Source organism: Kogia breviceps, chromosome 18 (genome assembly GCF_026419965.1).
Source record: "Kogia breviceps isolate mKogBre1 chromosome 18, mKogBre1 haplotype 1, whole genome shotgun sequence".
NCBI lineage: Eukaryota > Metazoa > Chordata > Mammalia > Artiodactyla > Physeteridae > Kogia > Kogia breviceps.
Window position 1 is genome coordinate 3,740,554 of NC_081327.1, and position 22,087 is coordinate 3,762,640.

At 55.7% G+C, this 22,087-nt stretch overlaps 1 protein-coding gene across 1 annotated transcript; it reads right to left on the reverse strand.

The window, feature by feature from the left end:
• Positions 1-87: 87 nt before the first annotated feature.
• CACNG8 (calcium voltage-gated channel auxiliary subunit gamma 8) lies at positions 88-20,745 on the reverse strand. Its single transcript, XM_059044162.2, is given in 6 exon segments — positions 88-6,124; positions 7,606-7,746; positions 8,921-9,004; positions 18,118-18,498; positions 18,501-18,580; positions 20,410-20,745. Coding segments are annotated over 6 exon segments (1,488 nt in total). The 5' UTR covers positions 20,460-20,745; the 3' UTR covers positions 88-5,372.
• Positions 20,746-22,087: the final 1,342 nt, after the last annotated feature.

Here is a 22,087-nt window from a genome sequence, read left to right on the forward strand (position 1 = left end):
GGGCTGGGGTCCTCAGCTCCCCAGGAGGTAGAAGGGGCAGGCCTCAGGGAGAAGCTGGTGTCAGGGGCGTGGGAACCAGAGCCACAGTCCTCTTCATCGAGTTTATTAGACGGGGCACCCCCGGGGGACCTTCCATGCAGTTTCAGCTCCCCCAGGGACAGGGACAGCCGTGTGGAATGGCAGCAGGGCCTGATCTTTACCCCTTCACTCCCTCCCTCAGCCCCTGTGCCACGGCCCAGGGGGGACCCACCTTTCACCAACTCCTCTGCCCATGGTTGACTGGTCCAGCCGGCCCGCTGCATCCTAACCCTCTCTGTCCACCGGGCACCCTGTGCTGCTTCCGTTGGAGCATGCGTTGCCCTGGGACGCGACTGTGATCGTGTACGTCTGTGTCTGGCTCTCCCATCAGCCTCTGGCAGGGCTCAGGTGCAAGAGAACCCCATCTCATTGTCCTCAGCGCCACCCAGCCCAAAATGCGTGCGTAGGTGACCCGCGTGAGTGGATGGGCAAATGGATGGACGGACGGATGAAGGGACATGGTGACACGCAGACGTCCCCTCCCAAGCTAGGGAAGGGCCCCCCTTCAGGGCACACCTCCTTCTGCATCCCGACTGGCCGCACTTCCGGTCTTCAGATCTGAGTTCCCAGCTCTGAGATTGCAAGGCCTGGTGCCTGGAAGGCCTCAGGGACTGTTTCTTAAATGAATGAGTGGAACCTGTTCTTTCCTTCACCTCACCGGGTATTCCCAGGCCTTGGCAGGACTCAGAGGGGAGTCCGAGCAAGTGCCCGGTGCTGGCAGCAACGTGAGACGGGAGTTGGGCTGCCTGACATCCACGAACGTCTCCATTCTGAGAAATCGGACACCTTCCTGCAGTACCTCTGCCCTGCCTCCAGAATCCCTCTTTCCCTCCCGGCCCTGGGCCTCCCCGTCTCTCTCAATCTCGCCTGCTGTAATGGCTCTCTCCTTCCAGGGGTTATCTTTCTTTCTTCCGTCTCCCTGTCTGCCAGTGTTCCTTTCTCTCCTTTCACAGAAAGGGTATGGACTTTCTCTGGTGGGAAAGTTCTTGGCACTTTCCTACCACAAGGACGGCTTGGCCTCCCTCTCCCTCCACCTCCCCTCCCACAACCTCTTCCTTCCACTCGCTCAGGCGAGCTGCACGGCGATGACCTCGTGTCAGGGTCGTGTCATCTAACCCGTGGCTCCTTTGCTCCACGGATCCTTTTCCGGTCCTCCACGCTGGTCTCTGCCTACATCATGGCCACTCCTTGCCCCCTTAACTACATCTTCCTCCCCGCCCCCCACCCTGCAGATGCCCCCTAGTCTCTGGCCGGGTTCTTTCATCCACACGCATCTTCTAGGCCACCTCCTCCAGTCCTGAGGCTTTAAATATGCTGTCTCCTATATGCGGACATTTCCAACCACGACCTCTCCCCCAAGCAACCGGCTACCTGACACCTCGGCTTGGATTGCTCACAGGCCTAACTTGTCATGGCCCCAGGAGGATGCTTGACCCCTCCCACCTGATCCCTTCCCCCAGTGACCCCTTTCCAGGCAACACATAGCGGCACCCCCCCAACTTCACACAGGGAAGAGTTTTTCTCTTCTCTCTCTTTGGTTTTTCTTCCCCTCCTCTGTTACATCCAGTTCGCGCCACCACCATGGGCTTTGCCTCCAAAACCCCATTTCCTGTTCTTCCATTTTTCTCCACCCTCACCAGTTCCTCATTGGTCCAGGCCACCAGCAGCCTCAACTAGCCGAGGACGACAGCCTCTTAACTCCTTACTTCCACCTTCACTCCTAAATCTATTCTCAGCGCAGCGACGCGGTTCTGTTATTTTGTTGTGCTTTTATAAATAAAAACAGGAGCATGTCATTCCTATGCCCACTGCACGGAGTCTAGAGTAAAATTCCAACTTCTTCCCAGGGCTACAAGCCCCCACATGACAGGCCCCCAGCGCACGCTTCTGACCTCACCCCAATGTTCTCATCCGTGTTCATCTGCTGGCCATGGGGCCTCCTCAAGAATCGGCAACTCCTCAGGCCTTTTGTGCTGTCTCTGCTTGGCCAGAATGCTTGTCGAGTGCCTTTACTTCTCGCAACCCACTGCTGCAGTGGGTTCTTCCTGAGGCTCCTCCCCCTTTGCTTTCCCCCCACCCCATCCCCACCTGTGCTGCGTGGCTTGCGGGATCTCAGTTCCCGCCCCCCCCCGCCCCCCCGCCAGGGATTGAACCCGACCATGGCAGTGAAAGCCCGGAATCCAAACCACTAGGCTCCCAGGGAACTCTCTTTCCAGCTTCATTTTAAAAACGCTTCTCTGCAACTGAAATTCTTGTTTATTGTTTGTCTCTCCTGTGAGTTCCAGGAGAGCAAAACCTTGGCTATCTGTTCCATACCACATTCCTTGCACCTAGACTGCTCTGGAACAGGTTGGGACTCAATAACTTTCTTTTTTTTTTTTTGCGGTATGCGGGCCTCTCACTGTTGTGGCCTCTCCCGTTGCGGAGCACAGGCTCCGGACGCACAGGCTCAGCGGCCATGGCTCACGGGCTTAGTTGCTCCGCGGCATGTGGGATCTTCCCGGACCAGGGCACGAACCCGTGTCTCCTGCATCGGCAGGCGGACTCTCAACCACTGCGCCACCAGGGAAGCCCAATAACTTTCTTGAATACTGAAAACAAACCAAAGAAACAGATGGATCCTATACCCTGTGTGTGCTTCTGAGTCTCCACATTTCTTTCTGGGCACATCTCTGCAGCTTTACCCCTCCATTTCTGTGTATATATATATATATATATATATATATATATATTTTTTTTTTTTTTTTTTTTTTTTTTTCATCTCTGAGACTTCTCTGTTTTGACTTGTGTATCTTGGCGGCAATCTCTCTCCTGTCCGTTTTCCTTTCCTTCCTGTGTCTTTGACCTTTTCCTTTGTCCCTGTGACTCACCTAGTCTTGGTCTCTGTTGCCCTCATCCTTCCTCCCCGACCTTCCCTCCTTCCCACGGCTCTCCCTTCTGCCTATCCTCCACCTCTTTCTTCCTTTATGTTTGGCCTTTGGACTCTAGAATCCACTACCCCCTAGCCAGCTCTGCCCCGGTCTCCCACCAAATTTGTCTCTCCCTGTCCCTCCCTCCATTCATCATCCCTACACTAAGTTCCCCTCTGTCCGGCTAGTCGTATTCCTTTCCCTCTGTTTCCCAGCATCTCTTTCCAACATTGCCCCCACGGAACCCCTCCCCGGTCCCCTGCCCTCCAGTCTATCACAAGACCCGGCGGATAGAGGACCTTGGGGAATATTTGCTGAGCAAACGAAGGGAAACCCACTAAGCACTGTCCCTTCTGTGTCCCCAGTGACCTTCAAATCCATTCCCCCCCATCCCTCGACCCCCAGAGCCCTTTCCCAGCTCAACTGCCATCCTCTCTCATCTATCCCACAGCACTGGCCTCCTGTCCAGCCCTTTCCCATGGCCCAGGTGTCTCCTTCTGACACCCACGTCTGATCCTGCTCTTCACCTGCTCCAAGTTCTCCCGTGTCTCCTGCTACCCTTAGAATAAAGTCCAAACTCCTTAGCCTGGAACCCTAGCATCCTTAGACCCTGGCTTCTAGCTCCTTCTCTGGTCTTATCTCCCACCCCTACCCTGACCTTCTGCATCCCCAAAGGATGAGCTCTGTCCCCAATACATCATGCTCTTATATCCCCCGCCCCCCAGGCCCCAAGCCGACTCGAGTTGGTTTTTTTCCCATGAAAGCTTTCCTCACCCCCTTCATCACTCATCCTTTTGAAACCCAGCCTGGGTGGGTCTGATGTTCTCCAGGAAGTTTCCCCAAGTACTACCCACTCTTGTCAGTCGGTCACCGTCTCTTCTCTGGTCAAGCTGCCCATCCTGCTTCCTGTTACAGCATCGATCGCCCTGCCTGGAGTTCGGTTTTCGACTCCTCCTCGAGAGCACCAGTGGGGATCCTGATACTAATACGCTGCCTGGTGCATTAGCAGATGCTCAAAAATGTCGAGGAGTGAATGGCTGAATCAATGGATGAGTGAAACATGAATCTCTAAGTCCTAGTGTTTCTCCTGCACACCAGACACGATGCCTGTGCTAGTATTTGTGTGATTATCTGCTCCCTCCCACGAGGGAGTCTGAAGGGCCAGTGCCTGTGTTTGCTGCTCTATTTCAGCATGTCTCTGCCTCTCACTCTCATCTCTGAGTTCCTTCCTCCCTTTCTGTACCATTCATGTTATGATCCTGTTTAAAGCCATTCCATGTCTCCCCCACTGCCCTCAAATTAAATCTAAACTCTTGACCTGACCTACAAGTCCCTGGGCAGTCTGGCCCTGCCTTCATCTCCAGCCTCATCTTGTTCCATCTGCATGTGGCTCACTACTACATGTTAGCCTTCTCTGGAAGCTCTTCCTGCCCCAGGGCCTTTGCATATGCTGTTCTCCGGCTAAGACTCTTCCCTCCAGCTTCACCTGGCTGGCTTCTTGTCATCCTTTTGTGTTAGCTAAAATACCCCTTCCTTTTAAACTGGGCTAAGCCTCCCTGAAGGAGCATTTTGGATTTCTCCTTTGCCCTAACTGTAACTTACTGTGGTGTACACATTTCTTGGATTAATGTCTGTCTCATGCACAAGATGTAAACTCTATGAGGATGCTGGGGACCCTATCTGACTTCCCTCCTTCTGTAGGCTCAGCATTCGGCACAATGCCTGGCACTTAAGTACACAAATAAATTGCTGGTAATGAATGATCAAGTCTGTCTCTGGGACTGTTTACGTTCCCTCCCCAGCGCCATCCTGGTACATAGCAGGTGCTTTTAAAACTCTTGTGGAAGGATGAATGAAGAAGTGAACGAATGCCCTCGTCTGTCCCTTGTCACTTTGCCTTTCTGCAGCCCTTCTTTTATCTTTCTGTCTCTTTATATAGAGCATATATATAGTCTGCAGGTATAACTATATAGTCGTGTGTTATGGGTCCCTCTCCAGGAGTTGGGCTGGGCTGGGCTGGGCTGGGAGTCCCTCCCCCGTGCCCCGCCCCCACATGCACACAGCAAAACATTAAAAAGAAAACATCTCAAAACTGCAGAAAACACCACAGCCCTCCCCCCCACAAAAAATAAATAAATAAAACACGACGCTCCCTCCCAACGGCCCCCTCCCTTCCCTTCCCCCTCCCTCAGGGTCCCTGATTCGGAGGGTGGCGGGCGCTCCCCCACGCCCAAGAGGTGGGGAGGGGGCGCGGGGGAGCACCAAGCAGTCTCCAGCGCGCTCACGGGGAAGGAGGGGGGCGCCCCCGACCCCCGGCAGCCTCGTTGCACGCGCGCCCGCGCACGCGCCCCGGACACGCCCCCCTCGGCGCCCCCCATCGCGCCCCTACACGGGCGTGGTTTTCCTGTTGAGCGTGTTGCCGTTGGAGGCGGCGGCCTCCTTGGCCAGGGTCCCGGGGGCTGGCGCGGCGGGCGCGGGCGCGGCGGGCGCAGGCGCGGCGGGCGGCCCGGTGACCGTGACCGTGACGCCGCCGCCCGCCTCCTTGGGGAAGGCGTTGTGCAGCGTGAGGAAGCCGGACGCCCCCCCGCGGTCCCGCTCGGCGCCCGCCCCGCCGCCACCGCCGCCCCCCGCGCCCCCCGCCGCGCCGCCGTACGCCCCGCCGCCGGCACCGGCGCTAGCCAGCCCCGCGGCCACGCTGCCCTTGGACGGGTCGCGGCTGAGCGTGTACATGGAGATGTCCGTGGAGGCGAAGCCCGGGCCCCCGGCGCCGCCGGGAGACGCGTCCCGCGACGGCGACGGCTCGCTGGAGCGGGAGCTAGAGCGGGAGCGGCGGCGGTAGCGGAAGCGGTAACTGGGCAGACGGAGGATGGCCGAGGGGCCGCTCCCGCCACTGCCGCCCGCGCCCCCGCCGGCCTTGAGCAGGTCCGAGCGAGACTGGCAGTGCGCCTCGCGGCTGCGCTCGATGTAGATGTTGACGGCCAGCACGCCGATCACCTCGGCCAGGATGAACGACAGCCCGCCGAAGTAGAAGGACCAGCCGTACGAGTAATGGTTCTTCTTCTCCTCGTCCCGCTTCGGGCCCGGCTCGCCCGCGTTGGCCGAGATGTACACGATCACGCCGATGATGTTGCTCAGGCCTGGGCGGGGACGGTCAGACGGGAGCCTCGAGGCCACCCCTGGCCCCGCCCCCGGCCCGTACCCGTCGGCCCAGGCCCCGCCCCGCTCTGGTCTGAGCTCCACCCCCGATGGTCTAGGCCCCGCCCCAGATGGTCCAGACCGACCAGCCCACTGGCCAGCCCAGGTCCCGCCCCATGTTGGCCTAAGCTCCACCCTCAGGTGGTCCAAGCCCCTTCCCAGATGATCTAAATTTCTTCCCAGGTGGCCCAGGCCCCGCCCCGAAGGGCCCCAAATCCTGCTTCGGATGGTCCACCGTGCCCAGCTAATTCAGGTCCTACTCTGTTGGTCGAAAGCCCACCCTGGTTGGTCTAAACTCCGCCCCAGTTGGTCCAGGGCCTACCCCAGAAGGTTTAGGATCACCCTTAATGGTCCAGATCCCTCCGGAATGGCCCAAACCCTGCCCCAGATGGTCTAAACTCCTCTCCAGATGGTCCGGGCCCTTCTCTCGCTGGCCTAAACTCTAACCTTGATAAGATGACCCTGGCTGGGGTTTCCTGGCCCTACCCTGATTGGTCTAACTCCACTCTTAACTTTATAAACCTTGGTGTTCCCTAGGCCTCACCCTCTGCTCGTTTAGTTAATGAGGTAATCCCGCTCTGAGTCTAGGCCCTGACTCTGGCTGATCCGAACTCTTTCATGATTATCCTCTATTCTAGGCCTTCCCCATACTACTCGTACTAAAGCAGGTCTCCCGTCTACTCTAAGCCCCGCCTCCAGCTTGCTAAACCCTGCCCCCTGAGGATCGCGGTCAGGCTCCTCCCCCGTCCCAGAAGTAATTAGCCCGGTCTTTCAAATCCTCCAAGTCCCACCCCCTGCAGATCTTGATCCATCTCCAAAGCATCCCCTGCTGTTCATGCTAAATCCTCCCCCTTCTCTGGATTCCATCCCTTCAGAAAGGCTCTGACTCCTCGAATTTCCCAATACTACTCACTCCGAGTAGAAAGGGGATCTTGCCCCTTAATGCCCTGCCTCACTACCGAGTTGGTCTAGATGCTTTCGCAGGACCAGACCCTTTTGGGGTACACCGAAGCCCACGAGGCCCCGCCCCCTAGAGCAAGCTCCTCCCCATCTGAATCCAAATTCCTTTCTCCCTCTCAGGTCTGTCGTCTCCGTCCTCAAGACCGCAATTCAGCCTCAAGGGCCCACCCCCTCTCCCAAGCTCCTCCCCTTCCGTCTCCTGGACCGCGAGCTTTGGAATCTAAACTCCTGGCATCCGGGATTACGCGGTAGACAGACACATGTCTGTGCTGGGTTCACTTGCCTAGAAGACTACCGGAAGGCGACACCTACCTCGCCCAGCGGGTGGCGATGGAGCTTGGGAAGAGCCTAGGAAGGCTCCGGGCCCCAGGGAGCGCCCGGGCAGGGTAGCTTTGCAGGCGCGCGCGCGCGCACAGACAGGTGCGCGCGCGCAGGTGGGCCGGCCCGTCCCTCTGTCCCTCACCTGCTGCCACGAACAGGATCCCTGCTCCCAGAATGATGTTCCTCTTGGACTTGTAGACCCGGGAGGCCGCCACGCACACGCCCCCGAGCAGCAGCAGGATGGCGCTGAGAATGGGGAAGATGCTGGAGGCCCGGACGACTCCTGGAGAAAGGAGAGTATGGGGAGGCGGGGGTGGGAACCCGGGCGTCCGACACGGCCGCCTGCGCCCCCGGCGGCCCGCGCCTCCTGCTGCCTCCGTCTCCGCTTCTCTCTCGCTGGTTCTCCAAGTCTCCTTCTCCGCCTGGTTATTGTCTGTTATTGTCTCACTTTCTCTCCTCTTTAAAATTTCTCAAATAAATAAATAAATAAATAAAATTTCTCTCTCGATCTGATTGCCTCTCTCTTTTTCTGTGTCTTTTTCTTTCTTCCTCCTATTTTTCTCTCTCCTGGCATATTTTTCTTCTCTTTTATTTCTCTAATCACTCTCCCTCTCTCTCTCTTTTTTTCCCCCTTGGAACTTCTCAATTTCTCTGTGGACCCTCTCCCTCTCTCATTTTCCTTCTCGCACGCTCTTTCCCTTCCTCTCTTCTGCGCATTTTTTCCTTCCTCCAGATCTTCTGAATCAAATCTCTAAATACCTCTCTCCCACCACCCCACCCCCTTTTGCCTGGCGTCACCTATCTCTCTGGGTTTCTCTTCTCCCCCCCGCCCCCTCCCTCTCTCCCTCTCCCGCTTCTTCCCTTCCTCCTCTCTGTCCCTCCCCCACCCTCTTTCTGCCTGGCTTCATCTGTAGCTCTGGGTTTCTCTTCTCTTACTTTCTCTCCTCTTTCTCTCTCTCCCCCTCTCTCTGCAGTCCTTTCCACCGTCTCTCGCAACCAGATTCTGCGATTTCTGAGCCCGGTTGAGGCCGCAGCCAATCATAACTCTGGATTTGCCGCGTTCTTGAGGTAGCTACCAATCTCACCACAGGCTTCCCCAGCCAGCTCCCTAGAATGGCCCGTCCGCGCCGTCCGCGCCTCAGGTTGCCTCACGGCCCCAGGGCGCAGGGGCTACTCGCAACTCAGAGAGTCACTGCACTGAGTTGCCTCGAGTACCCAGCCCATCACACGGCCAATCAGCTCCCGGGATCCCTTCTCAGCCCGCCCCAAGGTGAGAGGAGGGGGCGGGAAAGAGACCACTGAGCCAATCGGCGGCCAGAGGATCTCAGTATCTGGGCTTGGATTGGCTGACAAGTTCATCTCTGCGTGTGGTTCTAAGTGCCGAAGCACAGCCCCCTCTCCCCTGGCACTTGCCCAGGCCCGGCAGTCCCCCCAGTCTGTCCCCGACCCCCACGTACGGAGCAGATACTCCGCGCTGTCATGGTCGTAGTCCGTGTCCTCCGGAAAATGGTTGATCTTCACGCAGACGCCTCTTTTCAGCCCTGGAGGGGAATGGAGGTGACAGTCGTGGGCACTTAAGAGTGGGGAAACCCCGGGTGAGAAAAGACCCTCCCCAAACCCCTTCTGATTGGGAAACAGGAAGTGCTAGCTCCTGAGCCTGTCTATGCACCTGGGACAAACTTTCAACCTCCCGGGCCTCAGTTTCCCTACCAGTTAAAAAAATAAAAAAGGAAAAGGAAGGGAGGGAGGGAAGAAGGAAGGAAGGAAGGAAATAAATCATCCAACACTCACTAAAAGGCCACAAGAACTTTTGCCCTGTAACCTGTACGGGGACAGTCTCTCTGGCCTCTGTTTCCACCTCTGTAAGAAAGAAGGCGTTGGTTTCAGCCATACCGTCACCCTTCGACTCAAAATCGGTTGGAAATGCGTGGGAAAAGGAAGAGGCGGTGGAGGGCGAGGAGGACTACACTTCCCATGAGGCCCTATGAAGCCTTCGAGTCCAATTGTGAGGAGAGAGAAGCCCCAGTGGGTCACTGGGGTTGTAGTCTCTTCAATCCTCCCTATGGGAGAGGGATTCCCGCGCTCTCTGCGCACTGCACCCGGGGTCCTCTGGGAGGAGACGCAGAGGTCGGAGCTAGCAGAGGCACGCTAGCGGGGCGGCATGCCTCCAGTGGTCCTGCAGTCTCAGCCCCTTCCTCCCCGCAAGAACCCACATCCTCACACAGCTGCAGACCGATGTATAAGTAAGTATAAAGTTAAATACATTTTGTTTCCTCAATTCTCCAGGCTCCTTCCGACCTCCAGGCCACTGCCGAATGCTGCAGAACACTGTGCTCGCATTCTTCACTGGCGAAAAACTTACTCTCGCAAGCGAGCAGCGCACGGGACACCGGCTTGAGGAAGCTTTCGCGCACACACATACACACACACACACCTCCCACCCATTCTGGGGTGTAGCAGCTCCCTGCACTACCACCTTTTTAGCATGCATTGCTTTGATTTATGAACTTCTTCCTCAGCACGCTAGGAGTTCCTGAAGGGGGAGGGCATGGGGTCTGATTCCTCCGTGTGTCCCTAGCATTGCCTGGCACAAAGGAGGCCTCAAGAAATGAGTGTCGAAAGAAGTAAATTATGAATGAATATAAGGATGACACAAGGGGAGATCCGAGGCAAAAGATGACACAGAAGGAAACGGGGGTAAAGGAGAAGATTGGAAAGCAGGGCTATAAGGCAGTGAATAATCCCACTAAGAGCTACCATTTGTTAAGTGCTCCCTAGGTGGATTAACTCATCCGGAGCTCACAGGAGATCCACGAAATAGATAATGTTATTGGTGTCCTGCAGTGACCGAGCATTGCCAATTGGAATGCACTGCTTGATAATGAAGCCTGAATCCATCATGTCCTTATTCTGTGACCTCGTTGGCCTTACTTGGGCCAATTTGCTTTAATCCCTTTTCCTATAACAAGGGGCTACTAGGACCTACCTCACTGGGTTGTTGTGAGGGTTGAATCCAGGTGTAGAGATTTAGCTCTTTGCCTGGAACACAATTAAGTGTTCAGCTGATACCACGCCGTATACCCATTGTCCAGATGAGGAAGCAGAGGTATAACAAGCGTTCGTCAATTCACAGCTGGTGGGTGGTGGAAGCAGAATTCAAACACACAGCAGTTTGCCCCCACTGGAATGTTAGCTTACAGGCTGTTCACCACTCTTCAACATCTAGAGCAATGCCTAACACATAGTAAGTGCTGAATAAATATTTCTATGTATGAATGATTGAATGGGCAACAAGCACACGAAAAGATCCTCCATATCACTAATCATTAGGGAAATGCAAATCAAAACAACAGTGAAATACCCTCTCATAGATATGAGATACCATCCCATTAGGATGGCTACTATAAACAAGCAAACAAACAAAATAAAACAGAAAATATGTGTGGGTGAGGATGTGGAGAAATTGGAACCCACGTGCACCGTTGGTGGGAATATAAAATGGTGCAGTCGCTATGGAAAACAGTGTGGAGGTTCCTCAAAAAATTAAAATTACTGTGTGATCCAGCAAGTCCACTTCTGGGTATATACTCAAAAGAATTGAAAGCAAGGTCTCTAAGAAATACCTGTACATCCATCTTCGTGGCAGCATTATTCACAAGAGCCAGAAGCAACCTAAGTGTCCACCAATGCATGAACGGATAAACGAAGTGTGCCATCTACGTAGAATGGAATGTTATTCAGCCTTTAAAAGTAAGGGAATTCTGACACATGCTGCAACCTGAGTGAGCCTTGAAGATATTATGCAAAGTGAAATAAGTCAGTCACAAAAGTACAAATCCTGTATGATTCCACTCGTGTGAGACATCTAGAGTCATCAGCTTCACAGAGACAAAGCAGAATGATGGCTGCCAGGGGCTGGGAGGAGGGAAGGACAGGTACAGAGCTTCGGTTTTGAAAGATGAAAAGTTTGGGAGCTTGGGTACCCAACGCGAATCTACTTAACATTACTGAACTGTGCTTTTAAAAAATGGTTAAGATGGTACATTTCACATTCTGTGCATTTGACTTAAAAAAAAAAAAAGCCATTGAATGAATGGATGAAGATACACCTTTTGCATACAGATGTTTACCCATCAGCACATCCAGTATGGTGTGGTAGGGGGCGTCAAGTTCTCTCCTTTCTTGAGTGGGATTATAGTACTTCTCTCAAAGCATGAATGATAATTCAAGGAGGTTGAGCTTGGGGGCAGCACAGCATGCAGACTCTCTCCGCGGACCAGTCATGCTGGCAGTAAGGATGCCTAGTACTTACAGAGGGCTATCCGCACACCAGGCACGGCTCCGAGCATTTGACAGCATTTGACACGTACGTATGAACACAGTATGCGTGACCAACCCTTAGAAATACTAGGCAGGGATAGTATCCCTGCTTTACAGGTGAGGAAACTGAGGCAGAGAGTTGAAGAAATTGCTCGGTTCTATAGATGGTAAATCATGGGGCGGGGGAGACTCTGGGCCTCAAAGGTGTCCTTTTTTTTTTTTTAAGGTGAGCATTTTTTTTTTCTTTTTCTTTTTTTTCTGGCCAAGCCACGCGGCTTGCGGGGGTCTTAGTTCCCCCAACCAGGGATCAATCAACCCCCCTGCAGTGGAAGCGCAGAGTCCTGACCACTGGACCGCCAGGGACGTCCCAGAGGTGAGCATGTCTGTGGCGGTAGACTCAGTGGTTACGTCGGCCAAGAGCACGGGCTTTGGAATCAGAGTCTCTGGACTCACATGCCAGGGCTGCCACTTGCCAGCCGTGGGGCTTCGGGGATCTGAACACCCCTGAGCCCCGGCTTCCTCGTTTGGAAAGTGAGCGTGTTGATAACGACCACATACGGTCTGTGAGCATCCGGTGACACGCGAATGACAGGGTCAAGCACAGAACGCACGGGGGTCGTGCGGAAGGCCTCTGCGCCGTATCCGACCAGCTGGGCTGGGAGCTCCTCAGGTAGGTGCAGGGGCGGTGGTGATGGGTCTCCGAGTCTCCCCGGGGCCCGCCGAACACAGACCCGGGCAGGCAGCGGTGGCGGGGAGCGGTGTGTACCGCGGTGAGGACTAGGGGCTCTGTCTCTCCTAGGTTGGGTGGCCACGTGGCTGACCCCCCCCCTTTCTGGCCTTCAGCTTCCTGCTCTTGCAAACTCGGGTGATAATACCTCCCCCCTGGGGCAACTGGGAGAATTCAATGAGATAATAAGGCATGCAACGTGCTGAGCACAGAGGCTTTATACAGTCCGCTCGAATAAATGGGGCTGTGGGTCCAGATCCTGGAGGCTGAAATTCCTGAGAAGGGAGCTAGACCCATACGGATGCCCCAGCCCTGGGGTCGGTCCTGGGCCACTGGAAATGTGGCACTTGAGACGGAGTGTGAGTGTAAAATAGGCACCAGAGTTCCGATTTGGTATAGAAAAATGCATACTGTTTCATTAATAATCGTTATATTGCTAACATGTTAAAATAATATTTTGGCTACGCTTGGTTAAATAAAATGCACTGCTAACCTTTACATTAATGTATTATATTGTATAAATTGTATTTATTAAGTTAGATTCATTGAACCTTCCCCTTCGTACTTGTTTTAATGCTACTGCTAGAAACATTGAAGTTATATGGACAGCTTGTGTGATGTTTCTGAGGGGCGGTGCTGGTTGGGAGGCTGGGACTTCTGGGTTATCAAGGAGGGGACACTCAGGGGTTGGTCATCTGAATTCATAATAATAATAAGAAGAAGAACAGAATATAAACGACATAGTCTAGCCTTTACCCTGTGCCTGCTGGCGTTCTGAATGCTTTACATGTAATAACTCATTGAATTCGCTCCACAGCCCTGTGGGTTAGGGGCTGTTATAATCCCCATTTCACGGATGATGGAAATAAAGCACCGAGAAGTGGAATATGTGGCTCAATGTCACCTTTCTGTGCGCGGCAGACAGGAAGTACCCCAATCAGTCTTGTTCTAGAGTCTATGTCCCAGTCACTACTTTCTACTGCACTTCTCAGAAAGACTTGGAGGGAGATGAGGATGGGACCTAAGAATTCCTGGGGACAGAGCGTCTTCAGGGGGCAATGGCCCAGGCTGGGGGCCAGTTTCTACACCCCTGGATCCCCGATAGGATGGAGGCTAGTGGTTGTATTGTTTTGACTCCTGGGAAACAAAAGAGACCTGGATTCAGATCGAGGCTCTACCGCATATTAGCTGTGTGACCTTGGGAAAGGTGCTTCCCCTCTCTGAGCCTTAAGCTTTCATTTCTAGGAGATGGGGGCGATGGTGGTACATACTGCACAGGATTATTGTGGGAATCCAATGACACACGAATGATGACCATACTAACAATAAAGTCCACCTCCATCTACCCCCCTGCTTAACACAATTCCTCTGGCCCCCAGGACCCACTTACCTCATTTCCCCCAAACCTCTGTGGTCACCCCTTGCTCAGCTCCCTTTAACGGCTCTTCCCATCTCTCCGATTGTCTCTGAATACCGGACTAGCTCAGGCTTCAGCCTTTCAACTCATTTTTTGGTTTGTTTCTGTCTCTGCTCACCCGTCCACATGCCATGACCCGCCCACCAGCCCAGACTCTCCCCTGAACTCTGACCTCATATATCATATCGCTAACATCGTAGATCAGGGGCTCAGCAAACTATGACCCACAGGCTGAACCCAGCCCGCCCAATCCAGCGAAGAATGGGTTTTACTTTTTTTTTCTAATGATTGAAAAACTGTCAGAGAAGACTATCTCGTGGTACGTGAAAATGATACAAAATTCAAACGTCAGTGCCTGTAAAGGAAGTTGAATTGGAACCCAGCCACGCTCATCCACTCACGTATCATCTCTGGCTGTTTTAAGGAACAGCAGCAACGGAGATCGCACGCCCCACAAAGCCTCAGAAATTGACTGTATGGCGCTTTGTGGGTCCTTTCCTATACTGACTCCTGTCCTACACAGTATCTCGAATAGGCACCCTCAATTTATGTTTGTAATTTTGGGGGGTAAAGGCACCTCAATTTGACGTGTCCAGAACTGAGCCCGTGATAGCCCTCCTTATAATAAACTGGGTAAGAGAAAATAAAACAGATACAGTAAAATACCAGCTGTTCCAGCAGATGAATCTCCCCCACCACATTCTCCGGTGCTGAGGCCACAGCCTTAGAGCACTGACTCTCAGTTAGGGGCGATTTTATTCCTAGTCTGGAGACAGTTGACAATTTTGGTGTCCACACCGGTGGATGCCGCTGGTGTTTTAAAAGGTAGAGCCCAGGAATGCTGCTACATATCCTACAACACGCAGGACACACCCCCCAACCCCAGCCCCACAGCCGCAACACGGAATTATCCATCCCCAAATGTCAACAGCGCCGAGGTTGGGAAACCCCGCTTTCGAGACACCCCGACACTTCTCTCTCATAGCCTACAACTGCCCCATCAGCAATTCCTGCCCGCTGTAGCGGCAGAATATACGCGCAGTTCAAACCCAAACTCTACGGCTCCCACCCCAGATAAGCCACCTCCCATTCTCCCTTTTCCTCTCCTCCTAAATACTCAACACGGCAGCCAAGAGCAATGCCCTTAACCTTTAAGCCAGCTCCTGTTACTCCTCCACTCACGAACCTCCGATGTGGAAAGCAAATTGCGTTCCAGGACCTGGAAGTTCCTGTTATCGCCTTGACTGCACCTCCTACCACGTTCCTCCTCACCAGCTCTGCCTGGGCCACGTGGGCCTCCCCTGATGGTCAAACACAAGGCACATCCCCACTGCAGAGCCTGGGCAACGTTTCTACAGCCTGAAGCACTTCCCTCCGGAAGCCACATGGCTCCATCTCTGGGTTCACTTAGCCTACCTCTCAGACGGCACCTGCTCAGCCACCTTTATCTCCAATTTCTGCAGTTTCACAGCCTTGCCCCTAACACGTCCCATCCCCTCCGTTGCTCTTTTTCCTCCTTAGCACTCAGCTCCAACACCCTAGATGTTGTATTTACTTATCTCCCTTACTATCTGTCTCTCCTTCTAGAATATAAGACATATAAAAACAGGGATCTTTCAGGTACACACGGCTATGTTTAAAATGGGTGACCAACAAAGACCTACTGTAGAGCACAGGGAACTCTGCTCAGTGTTATGTGGCAGCCTGGATGGGGGGGCAGTTTGGGGGAGAGTGGACACGTGTATACGTGTGGCTGAGTTGCTTTGCTGCGCACCTGAAACTGTCACAACATTGTTAATTGGCTATACTCCAATATAAACTAAAAAATTTAAAAAAAAAACAACAGGTTTCTTTGCTGTTGGTTTTTTTCTCCTTCTACTGCTATAGCTCCAGAATCAAGAACAGCGCCTGGCACATAGTATAACCTCAATAAATAGTGGTTGTTGACGAGGGATGAACGCATGGAATGATTACCATTTGCTGTCCACTGTCCAGCAGCGTATAATGAGAAACTGGGTGTCAAATTATACCATAATGAGAAAATTGGATTGGTGTGAGGCAATAGGGACCAGAGGTGACTGGAGAAAGGGAGACCCTCATGCCTGATCGGAGGAAGCAGCTGCTACTCAGATCCAGCCAACCGTGGCCACTGCAGGATACCGGCCCCGTGTCGTCAGATCTTCCACTAGTTCAAAAGAGGCTGGAAATCGGATTTTCAATGCGCAATCTCCCTATTTTTAAATGTTGGCAACCGATTCAGATTTTGGTTTCAGTTTTAAACACTCTGCGCACCATACAAAGCGTATCTGCAAATCCCATCCGTCAGACCTGAGCTGTTTGGGCTCTTCCCGAGTCACAGCTGGGTTACCTTGGGCAAGTAGCTTGACATCTCTGAGCCTCGGTTTCCTCATCCTCAACAGGAGAGTGGTGCCCTGCTGCCCCCCCCACCGTAGGATTAAACGAGATAATAACATTCCTTGCTCCAGAGTGCCCAGCAAGGGACCTCCCTGGTGACGCAGCGGTTACGTGTCTGCCTGCCAATGCAGGGGATGCGGGTTCGAGCCCTGGTCCGGGAGGATCCCACATGCCGCGGAGCAACGAAGTCCCTTCGCCACAACTATTGAGCCTGCGCTCTAGAGCCCGTGAGCCACAACTGCTGAGCCCCCGTGCCACAACTACTGAAGCCCGCACACCCAGAGCCCATGCTCCGCAACAAGAGAAGCCACCGCAATGAGAAGCCGGCGCACCGCAACCAAGAGTAGCCCGCGCTCGCCGCAACTAGAGAAAGCCTGAACGCAGCAACGAAGACCCAACGCAGCCAAAAATTTAAAAAAAAAAAAAAAGAGTGCCCAGCAAAACGGAGGAGGAGAAGATGGGGAAAAGAGAGGGATAGAAAGAGAAGTGAAGGGATTTTGATCTTTGGGGCCCTGGAGGGGGAAATTGGGGGTTGGCAGGACCCACCCCCTCGTGTTGCAGACCAGGGGGCCCCGCGGCTTGGGGAGGTGACAAGATAGCGATCACACAGGGGGACAGATGCCCAGGAGGACTGGAAACCCAGGTGTCCTGCTTCCCAGCGCATCACTTCCATGCTACGTGGAAAGAAATGGCAAAGCTGAGAGCAGAACAGAGGAGCTGCTAAGAGGAAGAGGCCTGGCGTGGAGAGACGGGAGGCCGAGGGAGCCTGCAAGGAGGAGAGCAGGGCCAAGCGACGAACAAAGATGGGAGATTAGAAGAGGCGGTGGCCCCGGCGTCAAGAAGCAGGGTCCGGAAGGAGGAGGTCAACGGGAGGACGGAGGGGAGATGAGGCAGAACCTTCTAAAGACCAAGGAGGGGGCTTCCCTGGTGGCGCAGTGGTTGAGAATCCGCCTGCCAATGCAGGGGACACGGGTTCGTGCCCCGGTCCGGGAGGATCCCAGGTGCCGCGGAGCGGCTGGGCCCGTGAGCCATGGCCGCTGAGCCTGCGCGTCCGGAGCCTGTGCTCCGCAACGGGAGAGGCCACGACAGTGTGAGGCCCGCGTACCGCAAAAAAAAAAAAAAAAAAAAAAAAAAAAAAAAGACCAAGGAGGACAAGGGCTCGGAGGGGAGGCTGGGAGGCCCGGTGGGGAGAGTCAAGCGGGACAAGATCTAGCGGAGGCCAGGCCACAGAGAGGAGAGCGGAGAGGGCCGCGAGTCATGGGCCGTCGGGGCGTGAGGTTTCGGGAGAGAAACAGCCAAAGTGAGGCCGAAGGCACCGAGGAGACGCGGAAGGCGCTGCGACCGGGTCCCTTCGAAGCAGGGCGCGGGCGCGAGAAGATGCAAAGGGCCAGAGGGTGCAGGGTCAGGGTCAAGCTCGGGGCGAGCGGGAAGGGCGCAGGACGCGCAGAGGGTCGCCCTCTCGCGGGGAGCCCGGGCACCCACCGGGGTGAGAGGGAGGGAGGAGAGGGGGCTTCCCCGCGAGTGAAGCAAAGGCGACATTAGGGGGGTCCCGAGCGGAGGGGGGCGCAGGACAGGCGTGCACGGGCGGGGTCGCGGCGAGGGGCGGGGGGCGCGGGATTCCGCAGAGGCTCAGGACGCAGCGGAGAGTGGAAAGGAGGGAGGGGCGTGGCGGCGAGGCCGTGGGCAGGCGTGGCGAGAAGAGGCGGGCGGAGCCGGGGAGCCCCCCGCGGTGGGGACCGCAGGGGCGCGCAAGGCCGGGGCCCCCGCCGCCCTACCTTCCAGGCAGCAGATCCTCCAGAGGCCCGAGTGCGTGAGCCCGCCGGGGTCCTTCTTCTCCGGGGGGCCGCTGCCCCCGCGGGGCTGGGGCGCGTCGTCGCCGGCCGTGAGGTTGGTGGTGTTGCAGATGAGGGCGCGCGTGTAGAGCCAGTAGTCCGTGCTGATGGCGATGGTCATGAGGCCGAAGGCTGCGAAGGCGCCCACCGTGGTCAGCAGCACCTGCACCCCCTTCTCGCACCAGAGGCCCCGCTCCTCGTTCCAGCGCTTCAGCGACTCCAGTTTGACCACGGGCAGCCGGGGGGCCGGGGGCCACCACCGGGGCAGCGGGGGCGGGGCCGTGCCGGCGGCGGGGCGGGTCACAGCGCGGGCAGAAGCGGGGACCCGGGGCCCGGGCCCGGGGCGGGGGCGGCGGCGAGGAGGCTGCGGCCGGGCGCGGGGTCAGAAGGCAGCCATGGTCGCCAGCTGGTGGAGGGCAGGGGGCGAGATGAAGGATTAGACGGGAAGGCTCAGCCCCCGGATACCCCTTGACCTGCACCCCAGCCCCCCCCAAAGAAGCCCTGCTCTTTCCTCGGTTGAGGGAACTCCTTGCACTCTGCTTGGCGCTGCCACTTCTCTGAGAAACAGTCTCCCTGTGTCCAAGAAACCCACTAATCCCACTCGGAGGCGTACCCGGCCCATCCCTGAGTGTGGCCAGGACACGCCTCCACGCCCCTCCAGCTCCGCACCCACCCCCCCGACCTCACCGTCCTCCCCACCGGCGAAGCGTCCCTCTCTCCAGCCCCCCCGTGCCTCTTCCTCCCCAGGAACCCCTGTCCTGTTCCTCATTTCTTAGCAAACGTTCTCATAAAGTCCTGCCCACCCCCTACCTTCCCCTGCAAGGCCCACCTCTTCACCAACTATGGCCTCTACTTAGGAAAAATAAATCTCCCAGTCTCTCCTCAGCTGAGAAAAAACAAGCACAACAAAACCCACATCTTCCAGACTCATCCCCGCAGTTTGCACAACTCAGAAAACCATACAGCTGTCACGACTACCCCCCCCCACCTCCGCATGGGAACCCCTACCCCACTCAGAACCCGAGGTCTCTGGACCAGGGCTCTCAACCTTGGTGGCACCTTGAAAGCACCAGAGGATACTGATACTTGAGAAGTTCCGATTTCATTGGGCTGGGGTGTGGCCCTGAGCATCTGGGTTTTTAAAACTTCCCCCGGGGGATTCTTTTAAAGAATGCAACGCCGTTGGTTGGAGCCCCCGGTTTAGAAGAATGCCCCCATCTCCATCACATTCCCTCTAACAGCCCCACTTGTCTTCCTTGGACCACTCTCCCATCCCCTACTATGTCTCTGCCTCAAGGAAAACACCCCACTCTTTCGTTGGCTTATAGGAGTCTTCCAAATGTGGTCCTCAGTATCTCTACAACTTAGACAAACTCATCAGAGCCGTCACTTTCTCCTCCATTAAGAAAAATTTCTGCCGTGAGTTGCACGGCATTTTCTACTCACAGGAATCCCTTTCTCCAGACCCCAAATTCCTCTCCATTCAGAAATCTCCCGAGCTCTGACCTGTATATTCACTGTTGTGGGAGGAACTCCCCCCAGTCTACCCGGCGTCCCCCCCCCCATCCCTCCGCCCTTCCACCATCTCCCACGACCTCCAAATCTCCTCTCTGTAGCCCCTGTTATGGGGATGAACCCCCCCATTCCAGATCTCCCCAGCTCACTTGGACCTCCCGCTGCCTCTTGAACTCATAAGAACCTCCCCCCACACACACACCCTGACTTCTCGTACATCACGGAGAACACCCTTCACTCTCGCCACCCTCCTCCACCAGCTCTAGCTCTCAGCATATCCCTCCTGCTCAGGAAAACCCCCTGCATGTCTCCCTCAGACTTCCCTTCTTGGGAACACCCCCAGGACTCCCCCTTCTATCTCACCTGTGCAGGAACATACAGCATACACTCAGTTTTCTTCCGAACTTCAAAAGATCCCCTCCATAGACAGCGCCCCTTAGAAACATTGCATCCACAGGACCACAACTCTCTTTCGACAGGGAATCGTTTCCCACTCTGCAGCCACCACGGGCCCATTCATTTTCCTCTCCCACAGCACCCCATCACCACGCCCCCTGCCCTGCCTCTCCCACCCTAACCCCAACCCTCCTTCCAGTCATGCCCCCCTTACCAGCTTCCACAACTCACTCTGTCTATCCGAGACTTCTTCCCCCAAACCCCCTATTCGAGTTAAGAGCCTGGAGGCCTTAGAGGAGGAAACAAACAAACAAACAAACAAACCTGCTTCTGGGTCCCAGTACCAGGGTGACCTTGGCCTCTTCCGCCCCCATCAGCTGGCCCTCACTGGGTCTGCTCCAAGGAGGGGTGTTGGAAAGGTTGTCTAGGGGGGGGGCGTCTCCATGGCAACTGGGCCTAGTGCCCCACGCGTGTGTTCTCTCCTCACCTCCACCCCTGCCTGCCCACACACGGCCCCTGCCCTGGCCCCATTCCACAGTGCCCTGGAGGCTGGCACCCCCGGCCTCCGTGTCCTCACTTCTGGCCCCTTGCTGTCTTTCCTCTCCAGAAAGACGCCGAGTTTCCTCTCCTCTCCATCTCTTGGCCTCTCCTCCCCGCCTCTGTGCCCCCTCACCACCAGCACCACCACCTCCACCGTCCTAGCAGATTGCTGCCTCCAAGGGGGGTGGGAGGGTGAGCCTGTGACCGCAGGACGGACCCCTTCCCCTGCTGGGCCCCCTGGGACCCGGGATAAGGAGGGGATGGAGGGGGGGGTGGCGAATGATGGAAATTCTCCATCCTATAGAGATTCGAAGATCTTTTCATTGTGTCGATTTGGGGGGCACTCTGCTTGGCTTTAGGGGTTCTTCCTTGAGTCCATCTGTCAGCGGCAGCAAAGGAGGGAGCAGGGGACCCCCCCCCAATTAGAAAGCTCCGGGATGTGAGAGGGGTCACCATCGCCTCTCCCTCTGAAGGGGACCAGCTCCTTCCTTCAGAATTAGGGGGGGTCACAGAGCCTTCATTTTACATCCACCCACCTCCGATTAACAAAAAGATCTCTCTCACCTCTGTTAACGATAGGTCAACTCTCCGATGCACGGGGGAGGGAACGCTGAGCCCCCCTGTCGGCAACCCCCCCCGGAAAACCCTTGTGGCTCCCAAGTCTCACTGCTCCCCCTCCCCCAGCGGCGAGGGACCCAGGCGTCCGACCTGGTTGGGGGGGGGTGGAGATGAGGAGGCGTCCGGGGAATGGGGGTGTCGAGGTGGGAGGGGAGGCGGAGGGGCAGCTCTGAGCTGGGGCCCCGAGGGAGAGGGGGTCGGGATGGGGGAAAAAAAAGGTGAGGAGACAATTTGGTTCCCGTGTCGCTGGGTAAAGTGCGGAGCTGGAGGACGAGAGAGGGAAGGAGGAGGGAGGGGGGGAGGGGAGCCGCTGAGGATGGGGGGGCCTCGGAGAGGAGATGGGGGGGGGGGGAGGGGAGCGATGGGGGGCAGGGTCTGGGTGGCAGAAAGAAGGTGGGGAAAGAGAGAGAGACCCAGAGAGGGAGGGAGAGAGACAGAGCCAGGAGAAGCGGAAAGAGAGAGACCCAGAGTCGGGGAAACAGAAATGGGGGAGGGAGAAATTTGGGGGAGGCAGCGGCTGGTGGCAGAAGGAAGTTGGAGAGGGAGACACACACACACACACACACACACACACACACACACACACACACACACACACAGAGAGAGAGAGAGAGAGAGAGAGAAATATCCAGAGAGAGAAGGGGACAGAGGCAGAGATGCAAACGGAGAAACGCAGAGCCCGGGGAAGAAACGGGGAGGGGGTGGGGAAAGAGTGGGGCGAGGGAGAGGGTGGGGGGTCAGGATCTGGGTAATGGGAGGAGAGAAGGGACAGAGAGAGAGTCATCCAGAGAGGGGGAGGAGAGACAGATGGGGAGAGAAAGACAGAGAGAGACTGCGAGGATGG